The 20,669-nt window shown below is 36.1% G+C and overlaps 1 protein-coding gene across 2 annotated transcripts in view; it reads left to right on the top strand.

The window, feature by feature from the left end:
- Positions 1 to 20,669, top strand: part of Pros1 (protein S) — a 96,912-nt gene that overhangs the window by 68,073 nt on the left and 8,170 nt on the right. For both annotated transcript variants that reach the window (XM_026405271.2, XM_026405270.2), the window contains exons 11-12: positions 17,297 to 17,464; positions 17,998 to 18,166. In XM_026405271.2, coding sequence (XP_026261056.1) covers positions 17,297 to 17,464; positions 17,998 to 18,166 — 337 coding nt within the window. The remainder of the gene's footprint in view (positions 1 to 17,296; positions 17,465 to 17,997; positions 18,167 to 20,669) is intronic.

The following is a 20,669-nucleotide window of genomic DNA, read 5'->3' as shown; positions in this document are numbered from 1 at the left end:
TTAATATATTTAAGGTTTCCTCTAACTAAAATTGTTTCAGTTACTTGTTTGAACTACCTAATTTTTAGTCTTTTTAGTGGCTGTCATTGGGTGAACAGTGGTGTCTCTCCTGTTATGTTAACAGGCATAACAGTTTATGCATAGACACCACTAATCAAGAATAGCTACCCTTAATTGCCACAGATAATTTTTAAAATAAGAGAAATACACTGTAATAAAAATAAAAAAATTAATTCAACTTAAATAAAAACTTATAGATATGTAATCAATTTGTTCAAACAGTATACAATAGTGGATACAAACAGAGTACCTAAAGATATCATTTTAATATAATCTCCAGAATGGCCTTTATTTTAATAATTGATATCATCTTTTTAATCAACTGGATTTAAATGGGAATTTTCTAGGAGAAAATATTACTGTTTGTTCATAGTGGGGAGGAGACTTTTCTGTGGCATTACTCTTTTCAGGAGAGTACAGTTGAGAGACAAGCCACTTCACTTAGAGTGCAGTGTTCAAAAGAGACTGTGCCTATGAGAGCTCCTGAGAGATCTGTTAAGCTAGATGAGGTCACACCGATCCATTATTTTATGCCTTTATTTACCCACTCTAGAGCTTCTACTGAGCATTTTTAAAGTGCTGAGTTCCTGAGCTCAACGTGACAAAACTGTACCATGAGCTAATCCTTGCTCTTGAGCTCAACATCTCACAGTGAAATAGCTGATGTCATTTTATGAACTAACAAGGTATTACAGTAGAGCTAGGAGCAAAATCTTGATGGTCACAGACGTGGCTCACCTTTGGAAACCATTTGTCCTTGGGCAGTGTGGATTTGAGATTCCTAACTTGTAAAGAACATTAACTGCACAGGACCAGATGCAACTGAGAAATCGTAAAATTCTCTGGATTTTCTTGATGTTCTTGTTAGTATAAATTTGCTGCTATATCTTTCCTGCTACATCTACGCCTCCAATATTTGATTAATACAGTTATTCCCTGAATGTGGTAAAGAACACATTTTACTATCTAATTTCCCAAAATTACTAATTATAAAATCACTTTTACCTCAAGAAAAGGTAAAAATGAACTTTTTGTCCAGAGAATAAATTGAAAATATCAACTGCTTTAACGAGAATTTAAATAAATTTCCAAGTAGTCAGAGAACATCTTTTTAGGGAACTAATAAATGCAATGCTGGCTATTCTTAATTCATGAATTTATGAAATTTCAGCCAGAGAAAAGAGGGTTAGGTAGTGAAGATCTCCTTGGGAGGAGCGCTACCCCCAATGAATGTGCATCAGTCTGGGGAAAGGAGCCAGAGGAGTTGTATCCTTCCTTGCTCTGCTCTTTAGCTAGAGAAGCAGACTGTAAAATCCTGCAGTCCTTCATCAGAGAGCAAGGTAATGGGGATTGAATTCAGGACTTCATACGTGCTAGTACCCATGCAGATTGTACCTCACCTTGATGTTGGGCTTCCAGACCCTGTTGGTGTCCCTCAATAAATGCTACTGCATCCTGGATATAGATATTGGGGCGGGTCAGGACCAGCAACCAGCCAAGGGACTGCAGCTACACGCGCCGGCGGGGAACGCGGACCGGACCCACTAGGACAGGTCCGGCGGCGGACGGCTGAGGGCTAGGCCCGTCCCCTCCCCCAGTGTCTGCAGGTAGGAGGGACTGAGAACAGCAGCAGAGCCAGCCCAGAGCCTGCTGAGGGGCGGAACCGGCCCCTCCCCCAGTGCCTGCAAGCGAGGCGCACCTGCAAGCCACGGGCGGGCGGGTCAGGCCCAGCAACCAGCCAAGGGACTGCAGCTACACGCGCCGGCGGGGAACGCGGACCGGACCCACTAGGACAGGTCCGGCGGCGGACGGCTGAGGGCTAGGCCCGTCCCCTCCCCCAGTGTCTGCAGGTAGGAGGGACTGAGAACAGCAGCAGAGCCAGCCCAGAGCCTGCTGAGGGGCGGAACCGGCCCCTCCCCCAGTGCCTGCAAGCGAGGCGCACCTGCAAGCCACGGGCGGGCGGGTCAGGCCCAGCAACCAGCCAAGGGACTGCAGCTACACGCGCCGGCGGGGAACGCGGACTGGACCCACTAGGACAGGTCTGGCGGCGGACGGCTGAGGGCTAGGCCCGTCCCCTCCCCCAGTGTCTGCAGGTAGGCGGGACTGTGAACAGGAGCAGAGCGGGCCCAAAGCCTGCTGAGGGGCGGAGCCGGCCTCTCCCCCAGTGCCTGCAAGCGAGGCGAACCTGCAACCCATCGGGAGGTTAGGCCCAGCAACCTATGGAGTGACACAGGTGCCCCTGGCGCCTGCTGGGTAGGTAGACCTTTGACCGACCAGCAAAGCAGACCTAGGGCCTGCCAGCATGGTAGACGGATCACACTAATTGGAGGAGGATCACAGCCACTACCTGCCCTGCAAGGGTGATTTTTCAACTATACAAGAGCAATATAAATAAATAGAGGGGGAAAATATCAAAGACACAACAATTTCACCAAGCAGGAAGAAACGCCAGCAGTATGAAACGACAAGGAAAGAAAGGACCACAGGCAATGCAGGTCAACTCAACTTTAGAAGAGGTAATAGCTGCAACAGATGGAATGTCAGATAGAGAGCTCAGGACATACATGCTTCAGATGATCTGGAGTCTCAAGGAAGACATGAGACAGCAAAATCAGACAATGAAAGATCACATTGACAAACAAATCCAGGAAGTTAAAGATCAATTTCACAGGGAGATAGAGGTAATAAAAAACAAACAAATAGAAATACTAGGAATGCAGGAAACAATAAACCAACTTAAAAACTCAATTGAGAATACTACCAGCAGAGTGGATCACTTAGAAGATAGAACATCAGATAATGAAGACAGAGTATTTCAACTTGAAAAGAACATAGATAGCTCAGCAAGTCTACTAAGAAACCATGAGCAGAACATTCAAGAGCTATGGGATAATATCAAAAGACCTAACTTAAGAGTCATTGGGATACAGGAAGGCACAGAGCTCCAAACCAAAGGATTAAGCAATCTATTCAGTGAAATAATACAAGAAAACTTCCCAGACTTGAAGAATGAGACAGAATCCCAAATCCTAGAAGCCTACAGGACGCCGAATGTGCAAAATCATAAGAGATCCACACCAAGACACATTATAATGAAGATGTCCAACATACAGAACAAGGAGAGAATTTTAAAAGCTACAAGGGAAAGGAAGCAGATTACATTTAGGGGTAAACCAATCAGAATAACAGCTGATCTCTCAACACAGACTCAAAAAGCTAGAAGATCCTGGAATAACATATTTCAAACGCTTAAAGAAAATGGATTCCAACCAAGAATCTTGTATCCGGCGAAATTAAGCTTCAGGTTAGAAGATGAAATTAAAACCTTCCACGATAAACAAAAGTTAAAAGAATTCGCAGCTAGAAAACCATCTCTTCAAAAAATCCTTGGCAAAACATTACAGGAAGAGGAAATGGAAAATAACATTGATAACCAACAATGGGAGGTAGGACAGTAAAGGGGGGAAAGTAGTCAAAGAGGATAACAAATCAGGTTTAGTAACATCAATAAACAAATATGGATAGAAGAACAAACCATATCTCAATAATAACCCTAAATGTTAATGGCTTAAACTCACCAATTAAGAGACACAGGCTAGTAGAATGGATCACAAAACAAGACCCAACAATATGCTGTCTACAGGAGACGCATTTGATAGGAAAAGATGTACATAGACTGAAGGTGAAAGGTTGGGAAAAATCATATCACTCATATGGACCACGGAAACAAGCAGGAGTGTCCATACTCATATCTAATAAAATAGATTTCAAGCCAAAGCTAATCAAAAGGGATAAAGAAGGACACTTCATACTGCTCAAGGGAACCATACACCAACAAGACATAACAATCATAAATATATATGCCCCAAATAATGGAGCAGCCATGTTCATCAAGCAAACTCTTCTCAAGTTCAAGAGTCTAATAGACCACCATACAGTAATCATGGGAGACTTCAACACACCTCTCTCACCACTGGACAGATCTTCCAAACAAAAGTTAAATAAGGAAACTATAGAACTCAATAACACAATTAACAACCTAGACTTAATTGACATATATAGACTATACCACCCAACATCAAGTAGCTACACTTTTTTCTCAGCAGCACATGGAACCTTCTCAAAAATAGACCATATACTATGTCACAGGGCAACTCTTAGACAATACAAAGAGGTAGAGATAATACCATGCATCTTGTCTGATCATAATGGAATGAAACTGAAAATCAATGATAAAAGAAGAAAGGAAAAATCAAACATCACCTGGAGAATGAACAATAGGTTGCTGAGTGATCAATGGGTTTTAGAAGACATCAAGGAGGAAATTAAAAAATTCCTAGAGTTAAATGAAAACACAGACACAACATATCGGAATCTATGGGACACATTGAAAGCAGTTCTAAGAGGAAAATTCATTGCTTGGAGTTCATTCCTCAAAAAAAGAAAAAACCAACAAATAAATGATCTCATACTTCATCTCAAAATCCTAGAAAAAGAAGAGCAAAACAACAGCAAAAGAAGTAGAAGGCAAGAAATAATTAAAATCAGAGCTGAAATTAATGAAATTGAAACAAAAGAAACAATTGAAAAAATTGACAAAACTAAAAGCTGGTTCTTTGAAAAAATAAATAAAATTGACAGACCCTTAGCCATGCTAACGAAAAGAAGAAGAGAGAGAACCCAAATTACTAGCATACGGGATGAAAAAGGCAATATCACAACAGACACTTCAGAAATACAGAAGATAATCAGAAACTACTTTGAATCCTTATACTCCAATAAAATAGAAGATAGTGAAGGCATAGATAAATTCCTTGAGTCTTATGATCTGCCTAGATTGAGCCAGGAGGATATAGACAACCTAAACAGACCAATAACAATAGAGGAAATAGAAGAAACCATCAAAAGACTACCAACTAAGAAAAGCCCAGGACCGGATGGATATACAGCAGAGTTTTACAAAACCTTTAAAGAGGAACTAACACCAATACTTTTCAAGCTATTTCAGGAAATAGAAAAGGAGGGAGAACTTCCAAATTCGTTCTACGAGGCCAACATCACCCTGATTCCGAAACCAGACAAAGACACTTCAAAGAAAGAAAACTACAGACCAATATCTCTAATGAACCTTGATGCAAAAATCCTCAATAAAATTCTGGCGAATCGGATTCAAATACATATCAAAAAAATTATACACCATGATCAAGTAGGATTCATCCCTGGTATGCAAGGTTGGTTCAATATACGGAAATCAATAAATGTTATCCACCACATCAATAGACTTAAAAATAAGAACCATATGATCATATCGATAGATGCAGAAAAAGCTTTCGACAAAGTACAGCATCCCTTTATGTTCAAAACTCTAGAAAAATTAGGGATAACTGGATCATACCTCAACATTGTAAAAGCAATCTATGATAAGCCACAGGCCAGCATCATTCTGAATGGAGAAAAATTGAAGGCATTCCCTCTAAGATCTGGTACAAGACAGGGATGCCCTCTCTCACCACTTCTGTTCAACATAGTCCTCGAAATACTGGCCAGAGCAATTAGGCAGACGAAAGAAATTAAAGGCATAAAAATAGGAAAAGAAGAACTTAAATTATCACTATTTGCAGATGATATGATTCTATACCTAGCAGACCCAAAAGGGTCTACAAAGAAGCTATTAGAGCTAATAAATGAATTCAGCAAAGTGGCAGGATATAAGATCAACACGCATAAATCAAAGGCATTCCTGTATATCAGCGACAGAGCCTCTGAAAAGGAAATGAGGACAACTACTCCATTCACAATATCCCCCCAAAAAATAAAATACTTGGGAATCAACCTAACAAAAGAGGTGAAAGATTTATACAATGAAAATTACAGAACCCTAAAGAAAGACATAGAAGAAGACCTTAGAAGATGGAAAAATATACCCTGCTCATGGATAGGCAGAACTAACATCATCAAAATGGCGATATTACCAAAAGTCCTATATAAGTTCAATGCAATGCCAATCAAAATCCCAACAGCATATCTTGTAGAAATCGATAAAAGAATCATGAAATTCATATGGAACAATAAGAGACCCAGAATAGCAAAAACAATACTAAGCAGGAAGTGTGAATCAGGCGGTATAGCGATACCAGACTTCAAACTATACTACAGAGCAATAGTAACAAAAACAGCATGGTACTGGTACCAAAACAGGCGGGTGGACCAATGGTACAGAATAGAGGACACAGTAACCAATCCACAAAACTACAACTATCTTATTTTTGATAAAGGGGCTAAAAGCATGCAATGGAGGAAGGATAGCATCTTCAACAAATGGTGCTGGGAAAACTGGAAATCCATTTGTACCAAAATGAATCTGAATCCCTATCTCTCGCCGTGCACAAAAGTTAACTCAAAATGGATCAAGGAGCTTGATATTAAATCAGAGACATGGCATCTGATAGAAGAAAAAGTTGGTTATGACTTACACGCTGTGGGATCGGGCTCCAAATTCCTCAATAGGACACCCATAGCGCTAGAGTTAACAAATAGAATCAACAAATGGGACTTACTCAAACTAAAAAGTTTTTTCTCAGCAAAAGAAACAATAAGAGAGATAAACAGGGAGCCTACATCCTGGGAACAAATCTTTACTCCACACACTTCAGATAGAGCCCTAATAACCAGAATATACAAAGAACTCAAAAAATTAGACAATAAGATAACAAATAACCCAATCAATAAATGGGCCAAGGACCTGAACAGACACTTCTCAGAGGAGGACATACAATCAATCAACAAGTACATGAAAAAATGCTCACCATCGCTAGTAGTCAGAGAAATGCAAATCAAAACTACCCTAAGATACCATCTCACTCCAGTAAGACTGGCAGCCATTAGGAAGTCAAACAACAATAAGTGCTGGAGAGGATGCGGGGAAAAGGGCACTCTTGTTCATTGCTGGTGGGACTGCAAATTGGTGCAGCCAATTTGGAAAGCAGTATGGAGATTTCTTGGAAAGCTGGGAATGGAACCACCATTCGACCCAGCTATTCCCCTTCTCGGTCTATTCCCTAAAGCCCTAACAAGAGCATCCTACAGGGACACTGCTACATCGATGTTCATAGCAGCTTAATTCACGATAGCAAGACTGTGGAACCAGCCTAGATGCCCTTCAATAGATGAATGGATAAAAAAAATGTGGCATTTATATACTATGGAGTATTACTCTGCATTAAAAAATGACAAAATCATAGAATTTGGAGGGAAATGGATGGCATTAGAGCAGATTATGCTAAGTGAAGCTAGTCAATCTTTAAAAAACAAATTCCAAATGACTCCTTTGATATAAGGAGAGTGAACAAGGACAGGGTAGGGACGAAGAGCTTGAGAAGAAGATTTACATTAAACAGGGATGAGAGGTGGGAGGGAAAGGGAGTGAGAAGGGAAAGTGCATGGAAATGGAAGGCGATCCTCAGGGTTATAAAAAATGTCATATAAGAGGAAAGGAGGGGTAAGACAAGATAATACAAATGGAAGAAATGATTTACAGTAGAAGGGGTAGAGAGAGAAAAGGGGAGGGGAGGGGAGACGAGGGGAGGGGAGGGGGGTTAGTAGAGAATAGGACAGACAGCAGAATACATCAGACACTAGAAAGGCAATATGTCAATCAATGGAAGGGAAACTGATGTGATACAGCAATTTGTATACGGGGTAAAAGCGGGAGTTCATAATCCATGTGAATCAACCATGTAATATGATGTATTAAGAACTATGTAATGTTATGAACGACCAATAAAAAAAAAAAAAAAAAAAACAAATAGTAGATATTTTGGTTTGGATATTTTTGACCTATCTCTGTTACTAATGTAAGAAATGATCATATTTTCTCCTCTTGAGTTTGAAATTTACTTTGAGGTTCTTACCTTCACTTACAAATCTCTTGTCCCAGGCATGATTGCTTGAAGGGGAGAAATGTGAAATATAATCAAATTTGTAATTAAAGCACTAAAGGAAAAAAAAAAAAAAAAAAGAAATTTCAGCCAATAATATAAGCAAGACTGCTTTTCTCATTTTGTATCACTTATTGTGAAAATGTTATTACTACATTATATTTTTACTGTTTTAAAATTTTGATGTGTCACTAATAAATTGTGCTCTTTTAGAATACTTAGCACATGGATTATCTCAAATAAATAAGCTAAGAATTTTATTGACAAAAATGTTAATCTATAATCTGGAATATTTAGTTTATTCCACTTATTTCAATGATTTAAACATTTCAAAATTTAAAAAAGTTAAAAGTAAGAAATTCAAATTAAAATGTATAGTCTAGAATTATTTTGTAATTCAGAAAAATGGCATAGACTGTGTGATTATGAAGTAATTAGCATGGCTGTAACTCAGGGAAATGAATATTGCTGTTCTATATATGATTATCTCTCATATTTTAGTATCATCTTAATATCAGTGCAATATATATAATTGTATCAAGGTTGCACTTTTGACTGGAGTACTGACAGTAGGGGTGGTGAGAAGTGGTCAGATTCAGATATATTTTTAAGGGTAAGCATTCAATGAAAATTTTTGAATATATAACCAAACCAAATATTTGTTGAGCATTTTATCTGGGGATACTTATTTTAGGTTAATATGAATATTATGACAAATAAAGTGAAGTTACTGGTCACATAAAACTTGCATTCTGATACATGTGATAGCGCACACCTGTAATCCCAGTGATTTTGGAAGCTGAGACAGGAGGATCACTAGTTCAAAGCCAGTCTCAGCAACTTAGCAAAGCTCTAAGCAACTTAGTGAGATCCTGTCTCAAAATAATAAATCAAAAGGGCTGGGGATGTGGCTCAGTACTTAAGCACCTCTGGTTTAAACCCCCAGTACCCACCCTGCCCTCATAAAAAAAGCTTGCATTCAAGTGGTGAAGTGCAATTAAAAAAATAATTATGTCAGATAGTTATTAATGCCATGAGAAAAAAGAAAAGCAAGGCAATAGACAGTGATATCGAGTGTGCATATGGAATCAGTGAGTATTCATATGGGATCAGGAGCAGCATCTCAGATGAGATTAGATCTGTGTAGAGTCTTGGGGACACAAGTCATTATATAAGCAAATAAAGGGAAATAATTTATTTATTTATTTTAACCATACGATTTATTTTTTTTAGTCATACATGACAGCAGAATGTATTTTGACATATAATACATACATGGAATGTACATACATCAATCATATTGTCTATTCTATTCTGCTGCCCTTCTTATCCCCCCTACTCCTCCCCTCCTCTCCCATCCTTTCTCTCTATCCAATCTAATGTGACACACTTTTTATTTTCTTTTTCTCATCACAACATCATATATGTATTCTGTATAACAATGAGGTTCTCCTTCCATCTTCCATGCAACTCTCCTTCTCCCTCTTTTTCCCTCCCACCTGTCGTTCCTATTTAGTGGTAGTCTTCTTCTCATGCTCTTCCTCCCTATCCCATTTTGAGTCACCCCCCCTTATATCAGAGAAGACATTTGGCATTTGTTTTTTAGGGATTGGCTAACTTCACTTAGCATAATCTGCTCTAATGCCATTTATTTGCCTGCAAATGCCATGATCTTATTATTTTTTAGTGCTGAGTAATATTCCATTGTGTATAAATGCCACATTTTGTAATCCATTCATCTATTGAAGGGCATCTAGGTTGGTTCCACATTCTAGCTATTGTGAATTGTGCTGCTATAAACATTGATGTGGCTGTGTCCCTGTAGTATACTCTTTTTAGGTCTTTTGGGTATAGTCTGAGAAGGGGAATAGCTGGGTCAAATGGTGGTTCCATTCACAGCTTTCCAAGGAATCTCCATACTGCTTTCCAAATTGGCTGCACCAATTTGCAGTCCCACCAGCAATGTATGAGTGTACCTTTTTCACCGCATCCTCGCCAGCACTTATTGTTGTTTGACTTCATAATGGCTACCATTCTTATTGGAGTGAGAGGGTATCTTAGAGTAGTTTTAATTTGCATTTCTCTGATTGCTAGAGATGGTGAGCATTTTTTCATATATTTGTTGATTGATTGTATATCCTCTTCTGAGAAGTTTCTGTTCAAGTCCTTGGCCCATTTGTTGATTGGGTTATTTGCTTTTTTGTTGTTTAACTTTTTGATTTCTTTGTATACTCTAGAGATTAGAGCTCTATCTGATGTTTGAGGGGTAAAAATTTGTTCCCAGGATGTAGGCTCCCTATTCACCTCACATATTATTTCTCTTGCTGAGAAAAAACTTTTTAGTTTGAATTCGTCCCATTTGTTGATTCTTGGTTTTAACTCTTGTGCTATAGGTGTCTTATTAAGAAATTTGGGACCTGCCCCCACGTGATGAAGATTGGGGCCAACTTTATCTTCTATTAGACGCAGAGTCTCTGGTCTGATTCCTAGTTTCTTGATCCATTTTGAGTTGACTTTTGTGCATGGTGAGAGAAAGGGATTCAATTTCATTTTGTTGCATATGGATTTCCAGTTCTCCCAGCACCATTTGTTGAAGATGCTATCCTTTCTCCATTGCATAGTTTTAGCACCTTTGTCTAATATAAGGTAGTTGTAATTTTGTGGCTTGGTCTCTGTGTCCTCTATTCTGTACCATTGGTCCACCAGCCTGTTTTGGTGCCAGTACCATGCTGTTTTTGTTACTATTGCTCTATAGTATAGTTTAAAATCAGGAATTGCGATACCACCAATTTCACTCTTCCTGCTTAGAATTACTTTAGCTATTCTGGGTCTCTTATTTTTCCAGACAAATTTCATGATTACTTTTTCTTTTTCTGCAAGGAATGGCATTGGGATTTTGATGGGAATTGCATTGAATCTGTAAAGTGCTTTTGGTAATATGGCCATCTTAATAATATTAATTTTACCAATCCATGAGCAAGGTAAATCCTTCCATCTTCTAAGGTCTTCTTCTATTTCTTTCTTCAGGGTTCTGTAGTTTTCATTGTATAGCTCTTTCACCTCTTTTGTTGATTCCCAAGTTTTTTTTTTTTTTTTTTGAGAATATTGTGAATGGAGTAGTTGTCTTTCATTTCAGAGAATTTGTCACTGATATACAGGAATGCCTTTGATTTATGTGTGTTTATTTTATATCCTGCCACTTTGCTGAATTCATTTGCTAGTTCTAGAAGTTTCTTGGTTGAACTTTTTGGGTCTGCTAGGTATAGGATCATGTCATTGGCAAATAGTGCTAATTTAAGTTCTTCTTTTCCTATTTTTATGCCTTTAATTTCTTTCGTCTGTCTAATTTTTCTGGCCAGTATTTCAAGAACTATGTTGAATAGAAGTGGTGAGAGAGGGCATCCCTGTCTTGTTCCAGATTTTAAAGGGAATGCCTTCAATTTTTCTCCATTTAGAATGATGCTGGCCTGAGGCTTAGCATATATAGCTTTTACTATATTGAGGTAATTTTCTGTTATCCCTAATTTTTCTAGAGTTTTGAACATAAAGGGATGCTGTATTTTGTCAAATGCTTTTTCAGCATCTATCCAGATGATCATATGGTTCTTATCTTTAAGTCTATTGATGTGGTGAATTACATTTATTGATTTCCGTATATTGAACCTGCCTTGCATCCCAGGGATGAATCCCACTTGGTAACGGTGCACGATCTTTTTGATATGTTTTTGTATCCAATTTGCCAAAATTTTATTGAGGATTTTTGCACCTAAATTCATTAGATATTGGTCTGAAGTTTTCTTTCTTTGAGTGTCTTTATCTGGTTTTGGAATCAGGGTGATGTTGGCCTCATAGAATGAATTTGGAAGTTCTCCCTCTTTTTCTATCTCCTGAAATAGATTGAAGAGTATTGGTGTTAGTTCTTCTTTAAAGTTCTTATAAAACTCTGCTGTATATCTGTCCGGTCCTGGGCTTTTCTTGGTTGGTAGTCTTTTGATGGCTTCTTCTATTTCCTCACTTGATATTGGTCTGTTTAGGTTGTTTATATCATCCTGACTCAATCTGGGTAGCTCATATGCCTTAAGGAATTTATCAATGCCTTCACTATCCTCTATTTTATTAGAGTATAGGGTTTCAAAATAATTTCTAATTATCTTCTGTATTTCTGATGTTGTGATGTTGCCTTTTTCATCCCGTAAACTAGTAATTTGGGTTCTTTCTCCTCTTTGTTAGCTTGACTAGTGGTCTATCAATCTTATTTATTTTTTCAAAGAACCAACTTTTAATTTTGTCAATTTTTTTAATTGTTTCTTTTGTTTTGATTTTATTGATTTCAGCTCTGATTTTAATTATTTCTTGCCTTCTACTGTATTTGCTGTTGATTTATTCTTCTTTTTCTAAGGCTTCGAGGTGTAGTGTAAGGTCATTTATTTGTTGGCTTTTCCTTCTTTTAAGGAATGAACTCCATGAAATGAACTTTCATCTTAGTACTGCTTTCATAGTGTCCCAGAGATTTTGATATGTTGTGTCTGAGTTTTCATTTTCATTAAATGAAATTTCCTCTTTGATGTCTTCTGTAACCCTTTATTGATTCAGTAGCATACTGTTTATTCTCCATGTGATGTAGGATTTTTTCTTTCTTATTTTATTATTGATTTCCAATTTCATTCCATTATGATCAGATAAAATGCATGGTAGTGTCTCTACTCCTTTGTAATTACTAAGATTTGCCCTGTGACATAATATATGGTCTATTTTTGAGAAGGATCCATGTGCTGCTGAGAAGAAAGTGTATCCACTTGATGTTGGATGGTATATTCTGTATATGTCAATTAATTCTAAGTTATTAATTGTATTATTGAGCTGTATGGTTTCTTTATTCAACTTTTGTTTGGAAGATCTGTCCAGTGATGAGAGAGGTGTGTTAAAATCTCCCATGATTATTGTGTTGTGGTCTATGTGACTCTTGAACTTGAGAAGAGTTTGTTTGATGAACGTAGCTGTACCATTGTTTGGGGCATATATATTAATGATCGTTAAGTCTTGTTGGTGTATGATTCCCTTGAGCAGTATGTAGTGTCCTTGTTTATCCCTTTTGATTAACTTTGGCTTGAAGTCTTTTTTATTTGATACAAGTATGGACACCCCTGCTTGCTTCCGAGGTCTGTATGAGTGGTATGATTTTTCCCAACCTTTCACCTTCAGTCTGTGTATGTCTTTTTCTATCAGATGAGTCTCCTGTAGGCAGCATATTGTTGGATCTTTTTTTAAAATCCAGTCTGCTAGCCTATGTCTTTTGATTGGTGCATTTAAGCCATTAACATTTAGGGTTATTATTGAAATATGGTTTGTACTTCCAGCTATATTTGGTTATTTATGTTACTTAACATGATTTGTTTTTCCTCTTTGATTAGTTTTTCCTTTACTGTACTACCTCCTGCTGTTGGTTTTCATTGTTATTTTTCATTTCCTCTTCCTGTAATGTTTTGCCAAGGATGTTTTGAAGAGCTGGTTTTCTAGCTGCAAATTCTTTTAACTTTTGTTTATCATGGATTATTTTTATTTCATCTTCAATCCTGAAGCTTAATTTCACTGGATACATGATTCTTGGTTGGAACCCTTTTTCTTTCAGCGTTTGAAATACGTTGTTCCAGGATCTTCTAGTTTTCAGAGTCTGTGTTGAAAGATCAGCTGTTATCCTGATTGGTTTACCCCTAAATATAATCTGCTTCCGCTCTCTTGTGGCTTTTAAGATTTTCTCATTATTCTGTATGTTGGGCATCTTCATTATTATGTGTCTTTGTGTGGATCTCTTTTGATTTTGTACATTCGGTGTCCTGTAGGCTTCTAATATTTGGATTTCTTTTTCATTCTTTAAGTCTGGAAAGTTTTCTAGTATTATTTCATTGAACAGATTGCTCATTCCTTTGGTTTGGACATCTATACCCTCTTGTATCCCAATAACTCTTAAGTTTGGTCTCTTTATGTTATCCCATAATTCTTGGATGTTCTGCTCATGATTTCTTAACATTCTCGCTGACCTGTCTATGCTCTTTTCAAGTTGAAAAACTTTGTCTTCATTGTCTGATGTTCTATCTTCTAAGTGTTCTACTCTACTGGTAATACTCACATTTGAGTTTTAAATTTGGTTTATTGTTTCCTGCATTTCCAGGATTTCTGATTGTTTTTTTTTTTTATATCCTCTATCTCCCTGTAGATTTGATCTTTTGCTTCTTGGATTTGTTTATTTAATTCATTGTTAAAGTGATCTTTCATTGTCTGAATTTGCTATATAATGTCTTCCTTGAGACTCCAGATCATCTGAAGCATCTTTATCTGACATTCCATCAGCTGCAGATATTACCTCTTCTAATGTTGAATTAACCTGCATTGTTTGTGGTCCATCCTTTCCTTGTCTTTTCATACTGCTCATGTTTCTTTCTAGCTTTGTGAAACTGTTGTGTTAATGGTTTTCCCCTTATATATTTATATTGTTCTTGTATAGCTCCAAAATTCCTCTTTTGCGGAGAAAAACAATGTTAACAGTTCCTAATATCAACAGTATATCATCTAAGCACAATTTTTCATTATTAATACATTTGTAGTTAGAATCTAAGTCTATAGATATTGGTTTCAATTATTACTTAAAAATATAGTCATTAGTTTCATAAAAGGCATACCATATCTGGTGGCATATAGAAAACTGAATTTCAGATGAAGGATGGTATACTTAGAGGGAAAGGAGTGAGGGTATGAGGTTAAACTAACAGCAACTTTGGAGAACTCTAACCAATAGACTGGTAATTTATGGAAGACTGTATAGACTCAACCTCCTATCTGTATTTAGATAGTTACCCTATGTATAGATAGTAAAATTTAGGGGGTTGAAAGTGGGATAGAGGGAATAAGAATGAAGAAAGTAAAAAAAAAAAAAATAGCAAAGAAGAAAAGAGAAAAAAGAAGAAGGAAAAAGAAAGTAAGAAAGAAATAAGGAAAAAATGGGAAGGTGGGGCATATGCAATTCCTCTATATTATATTATTTTGGTGATTCAGTTGTTCATGCGCAGTTCTTGGTTTCACATATGTTGAGGTTGTGAGAGAGAAGAAAAGAGAGAAAGAGAAAAAAAAAGTCTCTCAGACCTCTGTTTTCCTTTCTTCCAGTAGGTGGCGATGTCTATTCCTAGCTTGAGCCTCTGTGTTCAGGGTGGTGGATATAGCCAGTGTGAAAGGATATGAGCTTCTACCTGTATCCTCCTTACTCTAGTCTCTGAGGTGGAAACCAGGTGTCTGTACAGTTGTTGTTTTGCGTTGATTGCTACACCCCCCAAAAGCTTGTGGGAAATATTTTGAGTTATAGCAGCTAAGGGTGGGGGAGTTGAAAACCAGGTACCTGGATCAGCCGCAGAACCCTGCTGGTAGCCACGCCCCCTTTGATAGGTTTTAAGGGTTGATGGGCTTCCTCTGGACTAGCACGCAGGGCAGGGCTGAGCTTCCTCCTCCGGTCTGGCTTGGCGCTGGGCTTCCTCCTCCAGTCTGGTCTGGCTTGGTGCCGGACTTCCTCCTCCAGTCTGGTCTCAGGAAAGGTAATTTATAATAAAATAATATGCATATCAATTTGTAACTATTTAAATACAGCTAATAGTTTTCAAAGCTTGCTTCTATACATAGAATAGTGTGAAAGCTACAAATGAAGATTTATACTGGGGTATTATGTTACCAACTTGAATACCATAAGTGCATAGATGATTTTGTTATCAATAATACTAATTTTCCAAAATGGTGAGAAAGTTGATAAAGATATAAATAAAACAAACATCACTATTGTTGGTTGACAAGATTATTGCATTCTTTAAAAAAATGAATGTTAACATGTTGCAACAAATATGTTGTGTTTAGTTCAGATAATAATAAACATTAGGATTCCCTACATGAATATTTAATGGAGATGTTCAGAAGATTTAAGATCCTGGGTATTTTGTTACTTAGTTTGCATAATTATTCTGTATATTGCATAGTGCCTAGAACCTTGTAATGCCAGCTTGTCTCCTACTTGTTGTGACAAGTAAAAGTTCTCCCCATCCCCCAAATTTTCCAAATGTTGTAGACTGGGTCCCATAAAATCTTATTTAAATTACTTGCATGATTAGATGGAAAAGGTCTAGGGACTCAAGCCTAGAGCTTTTTACTAGAAATTAAGAGGAAGGGGATCCAGCCAGGAGGACTTAGAAGGAATTGCAAGAATGTAGGAGAAGGAAAGGAAACTCAGGTCCTAAAGGCTGAGGACATGAGTCAAGCACTTCCTTGAAGAAGGGAATAGTCATTAGAGGAAAATGCTGCTGTTTGGACATATTAAGGACAGAATATTGACCAACTTAACCCTGTAATGTTACTAAATTAGTTTTACTTTTGAGGGTAGTATTTCTCTTCCTGTAGTGGTGTTTAATACATCTATTACTTGCCTTCTGTTATTGATTAGCAAGTGAACAGTTTACATCCTGAATGTTAAACAGTTTTACATGAGGCAATTGCATCATTGATTCTTCAAATTATCTTCCTAAGAGAATTTTTTATTGTTTACTGTCACTTCCAACCATTTCTTAAAACCTAAGTGCTTTCAAAATTATAAAATCTCATTTTAATTTTATGTATATGCTTTCTTATAACTTTAGTCACCTCTGAATTTTGGAGAAAAAGTATGTTGGGGGTTTTGAACACACTACTGGAAAAATGATTCTCTTTGTGTGTGTGTTTGTGTGTGTGTGTGTGTGTGTGTGTGTGTATATATATATATATATATATATATATATATATATTCTCTTAGTTTATAGCATGGATGGTGGAAGGAGACCCTTATCATTATACAAAATACATGTATGAAGATGTGGAAAAAAAGAAATTATTTGCATTATTGTTTCAATGTGTACTATCCTAAAATTGCAAAATGAGAACATTCAAAATTTTCCTAAAATACAGTGGCTTGCTTTTATTTTAAAAATTTAATTTTATGACATATTAGTTTTAACAATATATATTATAACTGAATGTTTAAACTTAGTAATATTGATTTTTTAAACTTGAAAATAAGATATACATTTAATTTTTAATCAAGTACTATCACTTTAAAACACATTTTGTCATATTAATCATGATTCGACTTTCCAAATGGGTTGAAACAAATTAATAATTACATTAAAATAAGTACTTAAATTTTTTATTGGAATAATAGGATTTTAAGTCTAGTATTTCAAATGACATGTAGCAATGCTTGCTTGTTTAATGATTTTTTTTGTTTTTAATTGTAGGTGTCTGTGGAAGAATTAGAACACAGCATCAGCATTAAAATAGCTAAAGAAGCTGTGATGAATATAAATAAGCCAGGGTCCCTTTTTAAACCTACAAATGGATTTCGGGAAACCAAAATATACTTTGCAGGATTACCTCGGAAAGTAGAAAATGCACTCATTAAACCGGTAATGATCCAAACTTATGTCATTTATCATGGATGAATTCCTTTTGTCTATAATAGGTTTGAAGATTTGTTTCCCCCAAAATCAACAGAAGTTATTTTATTAAATAATCTAAGTGTGACAACTTGAATTGAATATGAAAAAAATAATATTAGTGACTCTTGAAATTAAGGGAATAAGGAAATAAGAAAACGATTGGTGTGTTTTTAGATTGTTGTGGGTTTTTTTGCCCATTTAAGTCCCCAGAATTACTCATGGAGAAGTAGATTTTTTAAAATCCTCAAATGTCAATTTTCTGTTAACATCATAGTAGTCCATACTCAGCTGTTAAAAAATTTAAAAAAAACATATTTGGTCCAAAGACTATTCATGTGAAAAATGTCTCAAAAAAATTTGAGATTAAATTCAAAATATTTAAAATACTTTAAAAATCGAGAAAAAGTTTTTCATCTAAATGAAACCTATACCTTGAATCAGTATATTTATGTCTGACTTTAATTTAAAATGTATTTCTGACCTGTATTTTGATTTGTTAGATTAACCCTCGTCTAGATGGATGTATAAGAGGCTGGAATTTGATGAATCAAGGAGCTTTAGGAGTAAAGGAGATCATTCAAGAAAAACAAAATAAACATTGCTTTGTCACTGTGGAGAAGGGTTCCTACTATCCTGGTTCTGGAGTTGCTCAATTTAACATAGACTATAGTAAGTGATTTTTCATTTTATTTCTCTTTTCTCATTGGTAACTAAATTTATTTATTGACAGACAGCTATAATTTATTCAGTAAACTTTCTTGAGTACTATGTGTCAGGCATAGACTTATTTGTACTGTTATATACTTAATTTTCTGGAATATTAATACATATATAAAGGCAGTTGAATATGCTTATGTTATTATTTACAGTTTATTGGCACATAGCCTGATTAATTTTGGGTAGATTTGATAGATGTATCTTAAAGTTCAGATTTTTCTGTTGTTTTGAGTCTTCAATTAGTTAATCAAAGGGATTCATCTTCATTTCTAACATTTCCATTTGATAATTCCTTAAAATACTGAAATTGTCAATCTGTCCATACACATTGTCTAGCTTGTCCACCCACACTTTCAACACATTCACCACAATTATTTAAAATTCCCTAATAGTCCAACATCTATGTCATAGATGAGTCTGGCATGTTTACTATTGTGTCTCTTGATTGACTGTTGCATTTCCCATGTCTTGGTGTATTACGTATTTTTTTAGCATAGATAAGGTGGGCATTTTACACAGCACTGTAGAGACTGAGGTAAATGCTACATATATCTAGAAATGAGCACACCTCTTCTTTTGAAAGCCCTTTATGGAGAGATTGAATCTAGTGATGAGTAGAATCAGATGAGTTAGTTCTCAAGGAATGGTTTTTAACAAAAAAGGAAAACTGGCTCTCCACTTCTCTGGGCTCATATCTTCTCATGAGCTCTTGCCCCTTCTTACACACTCTGCTTCCTTGATGCCATTTGCATTGAAGCCCTCACCAAAGCTGGCGTCATCCTATTTGGATTTTCAACCTCTAAAACTGTGTACCCAACAAACTATCTTCAGGTATTTTTTAATAGCAACAGAAAATGTGCTAATACAATTGAGCTTCTGCAAAAGGTAGGGGGTAGGTTGCTAAAAATATTTTCATGACTGACCAGTTATTAAGTTTTTCATAATAGTGACTCAATTTTAGATATTTGCTTTATTATATGTTTCAAGAAATATCCCTTCATGGTCTTGCTCACCACCAGCAGAATGTTCGTACTTGTTTCTTGAAATTTGTTAACATGGTTGAAACGGCTTGGAAGTCAGTGGAATATTGTCTATTGTTCTGAAACAGATTCAGTTTTAATTATCTTTATATCCTAGGGTGTCAGTGGTATGGACTTTTCATTGCTTCCCCTACCAGTAAGATAAGTGTCTAATGGTTAGTACTTAAAACGTTTCCTTGTTCCATATCCATGGTAGGTTTCCTTGGTTTGTTTTTCCCTAATCTGTAGGTGCTATGGGTCTTTATATGTATTCTAATGACAATATTTTTTTTCCTTTTCTCCAGTGCTTTAAAACTCTTCCTATGTAGAAGAAACATAGAAAGCTCTAGATTGTGATTTTGTACCTTTCCTGAAGTTAACATTGACCCCAAGGTTGTGCTAGGGGAAGGCTTTCTTTAGCTTCTTTCCCTGCCCCCCCCCCCTTTTTTTGAGGACCCAGTAAGGTCCATGGAAAAGAGTCTAAGGATGGGGTATCAATTTTCCTTTTGTCTGCAGTTCTTAGGACTTCCATTCTCTCACACCATTTCATGCATGTACTTTTATTATTTTGCAACTTTTTAAATTATTCTTACCCAATTGTGTGGTATCCAGTGTCTTTCTGGGTAAGAATTTGTTCTCATCTCTCCTTGGATGCATCTTTCTTTATGTTTTGATTAGTTGGTTGCTCTGCAACTTCAACTTTTTGTTAGTTCAAGAAAAATTGTGATCATACAGATAATATGGTTTTTGTTATTATTGAAGTGGGAATAGTGCCCTTTCAAGCTTCTATAGCCTAAATGGAGCACGTTGGTTTCCCAGACTGACTCATATTTACCTTTACAAATAAAACTTCTGTGAACATCCATGAGCATACATCCTATAATCTTTATGTGGTTAATTCTTTAGGAAAGCATCTTAGATATCATCATCAAAGGTCATGCAAATATATAATTATCATAGGTTTAATTACATTCTCTTCCAAAAATCTTTATATTAATTAATATGTTTACCAAAATAAGGAGAAAGTTTTTACTTGGAATCTGTTTCCAATCTAACCGTTCAAAAACTGATTATTTTGTGTTATTTTAAATATTGTTTTTCTAATTTGTACTGTTGATGAATATCTCTTCATGTTTATTACTATTTGTACATTTTATTTTTTTGATTGTCTTTTTCTTTGTTAAGAGTTTATTATTATAGCTACTATCCCTTTGCACTATAAATTAAGTTAGGTAAATCTATCTTAATATCACTGTTTAAAAATATAATCTGAATGTTTATTTGTAACTTAAAAATATTTACCAATGATTTGTTTTCCTAATGTAAATTGATACAATGCCTTTAACTTTAGCTTTGTTTTGCATGTACAAAATTTTCAAAAAATATTTTGAATGGGTTGATGAATGAATATGGGGGGGGGATCCTGATAAGCAAAT

This window comes from Urocitellus parryii, chromosome 2 (assembly GCF_045843805.1).
Source record: "Urocitellus parryii isolate mUroPar1 chromosome 2, mUroPar1.hap1, whole genome shotgun sequence".
Taxonomy (NCBI): domain Eukaryota; kingdom Metazoa; phylum Chordata; class Mammalia; order Rodentia; family Sciuridae; genus Urocitellus; species Urocitellus parryii.
The sequence above is the reverse complement of the archived record's forward strand: the minus strand, read 5'-3'. Positions and strand labels throughout refer to the sequence as shown.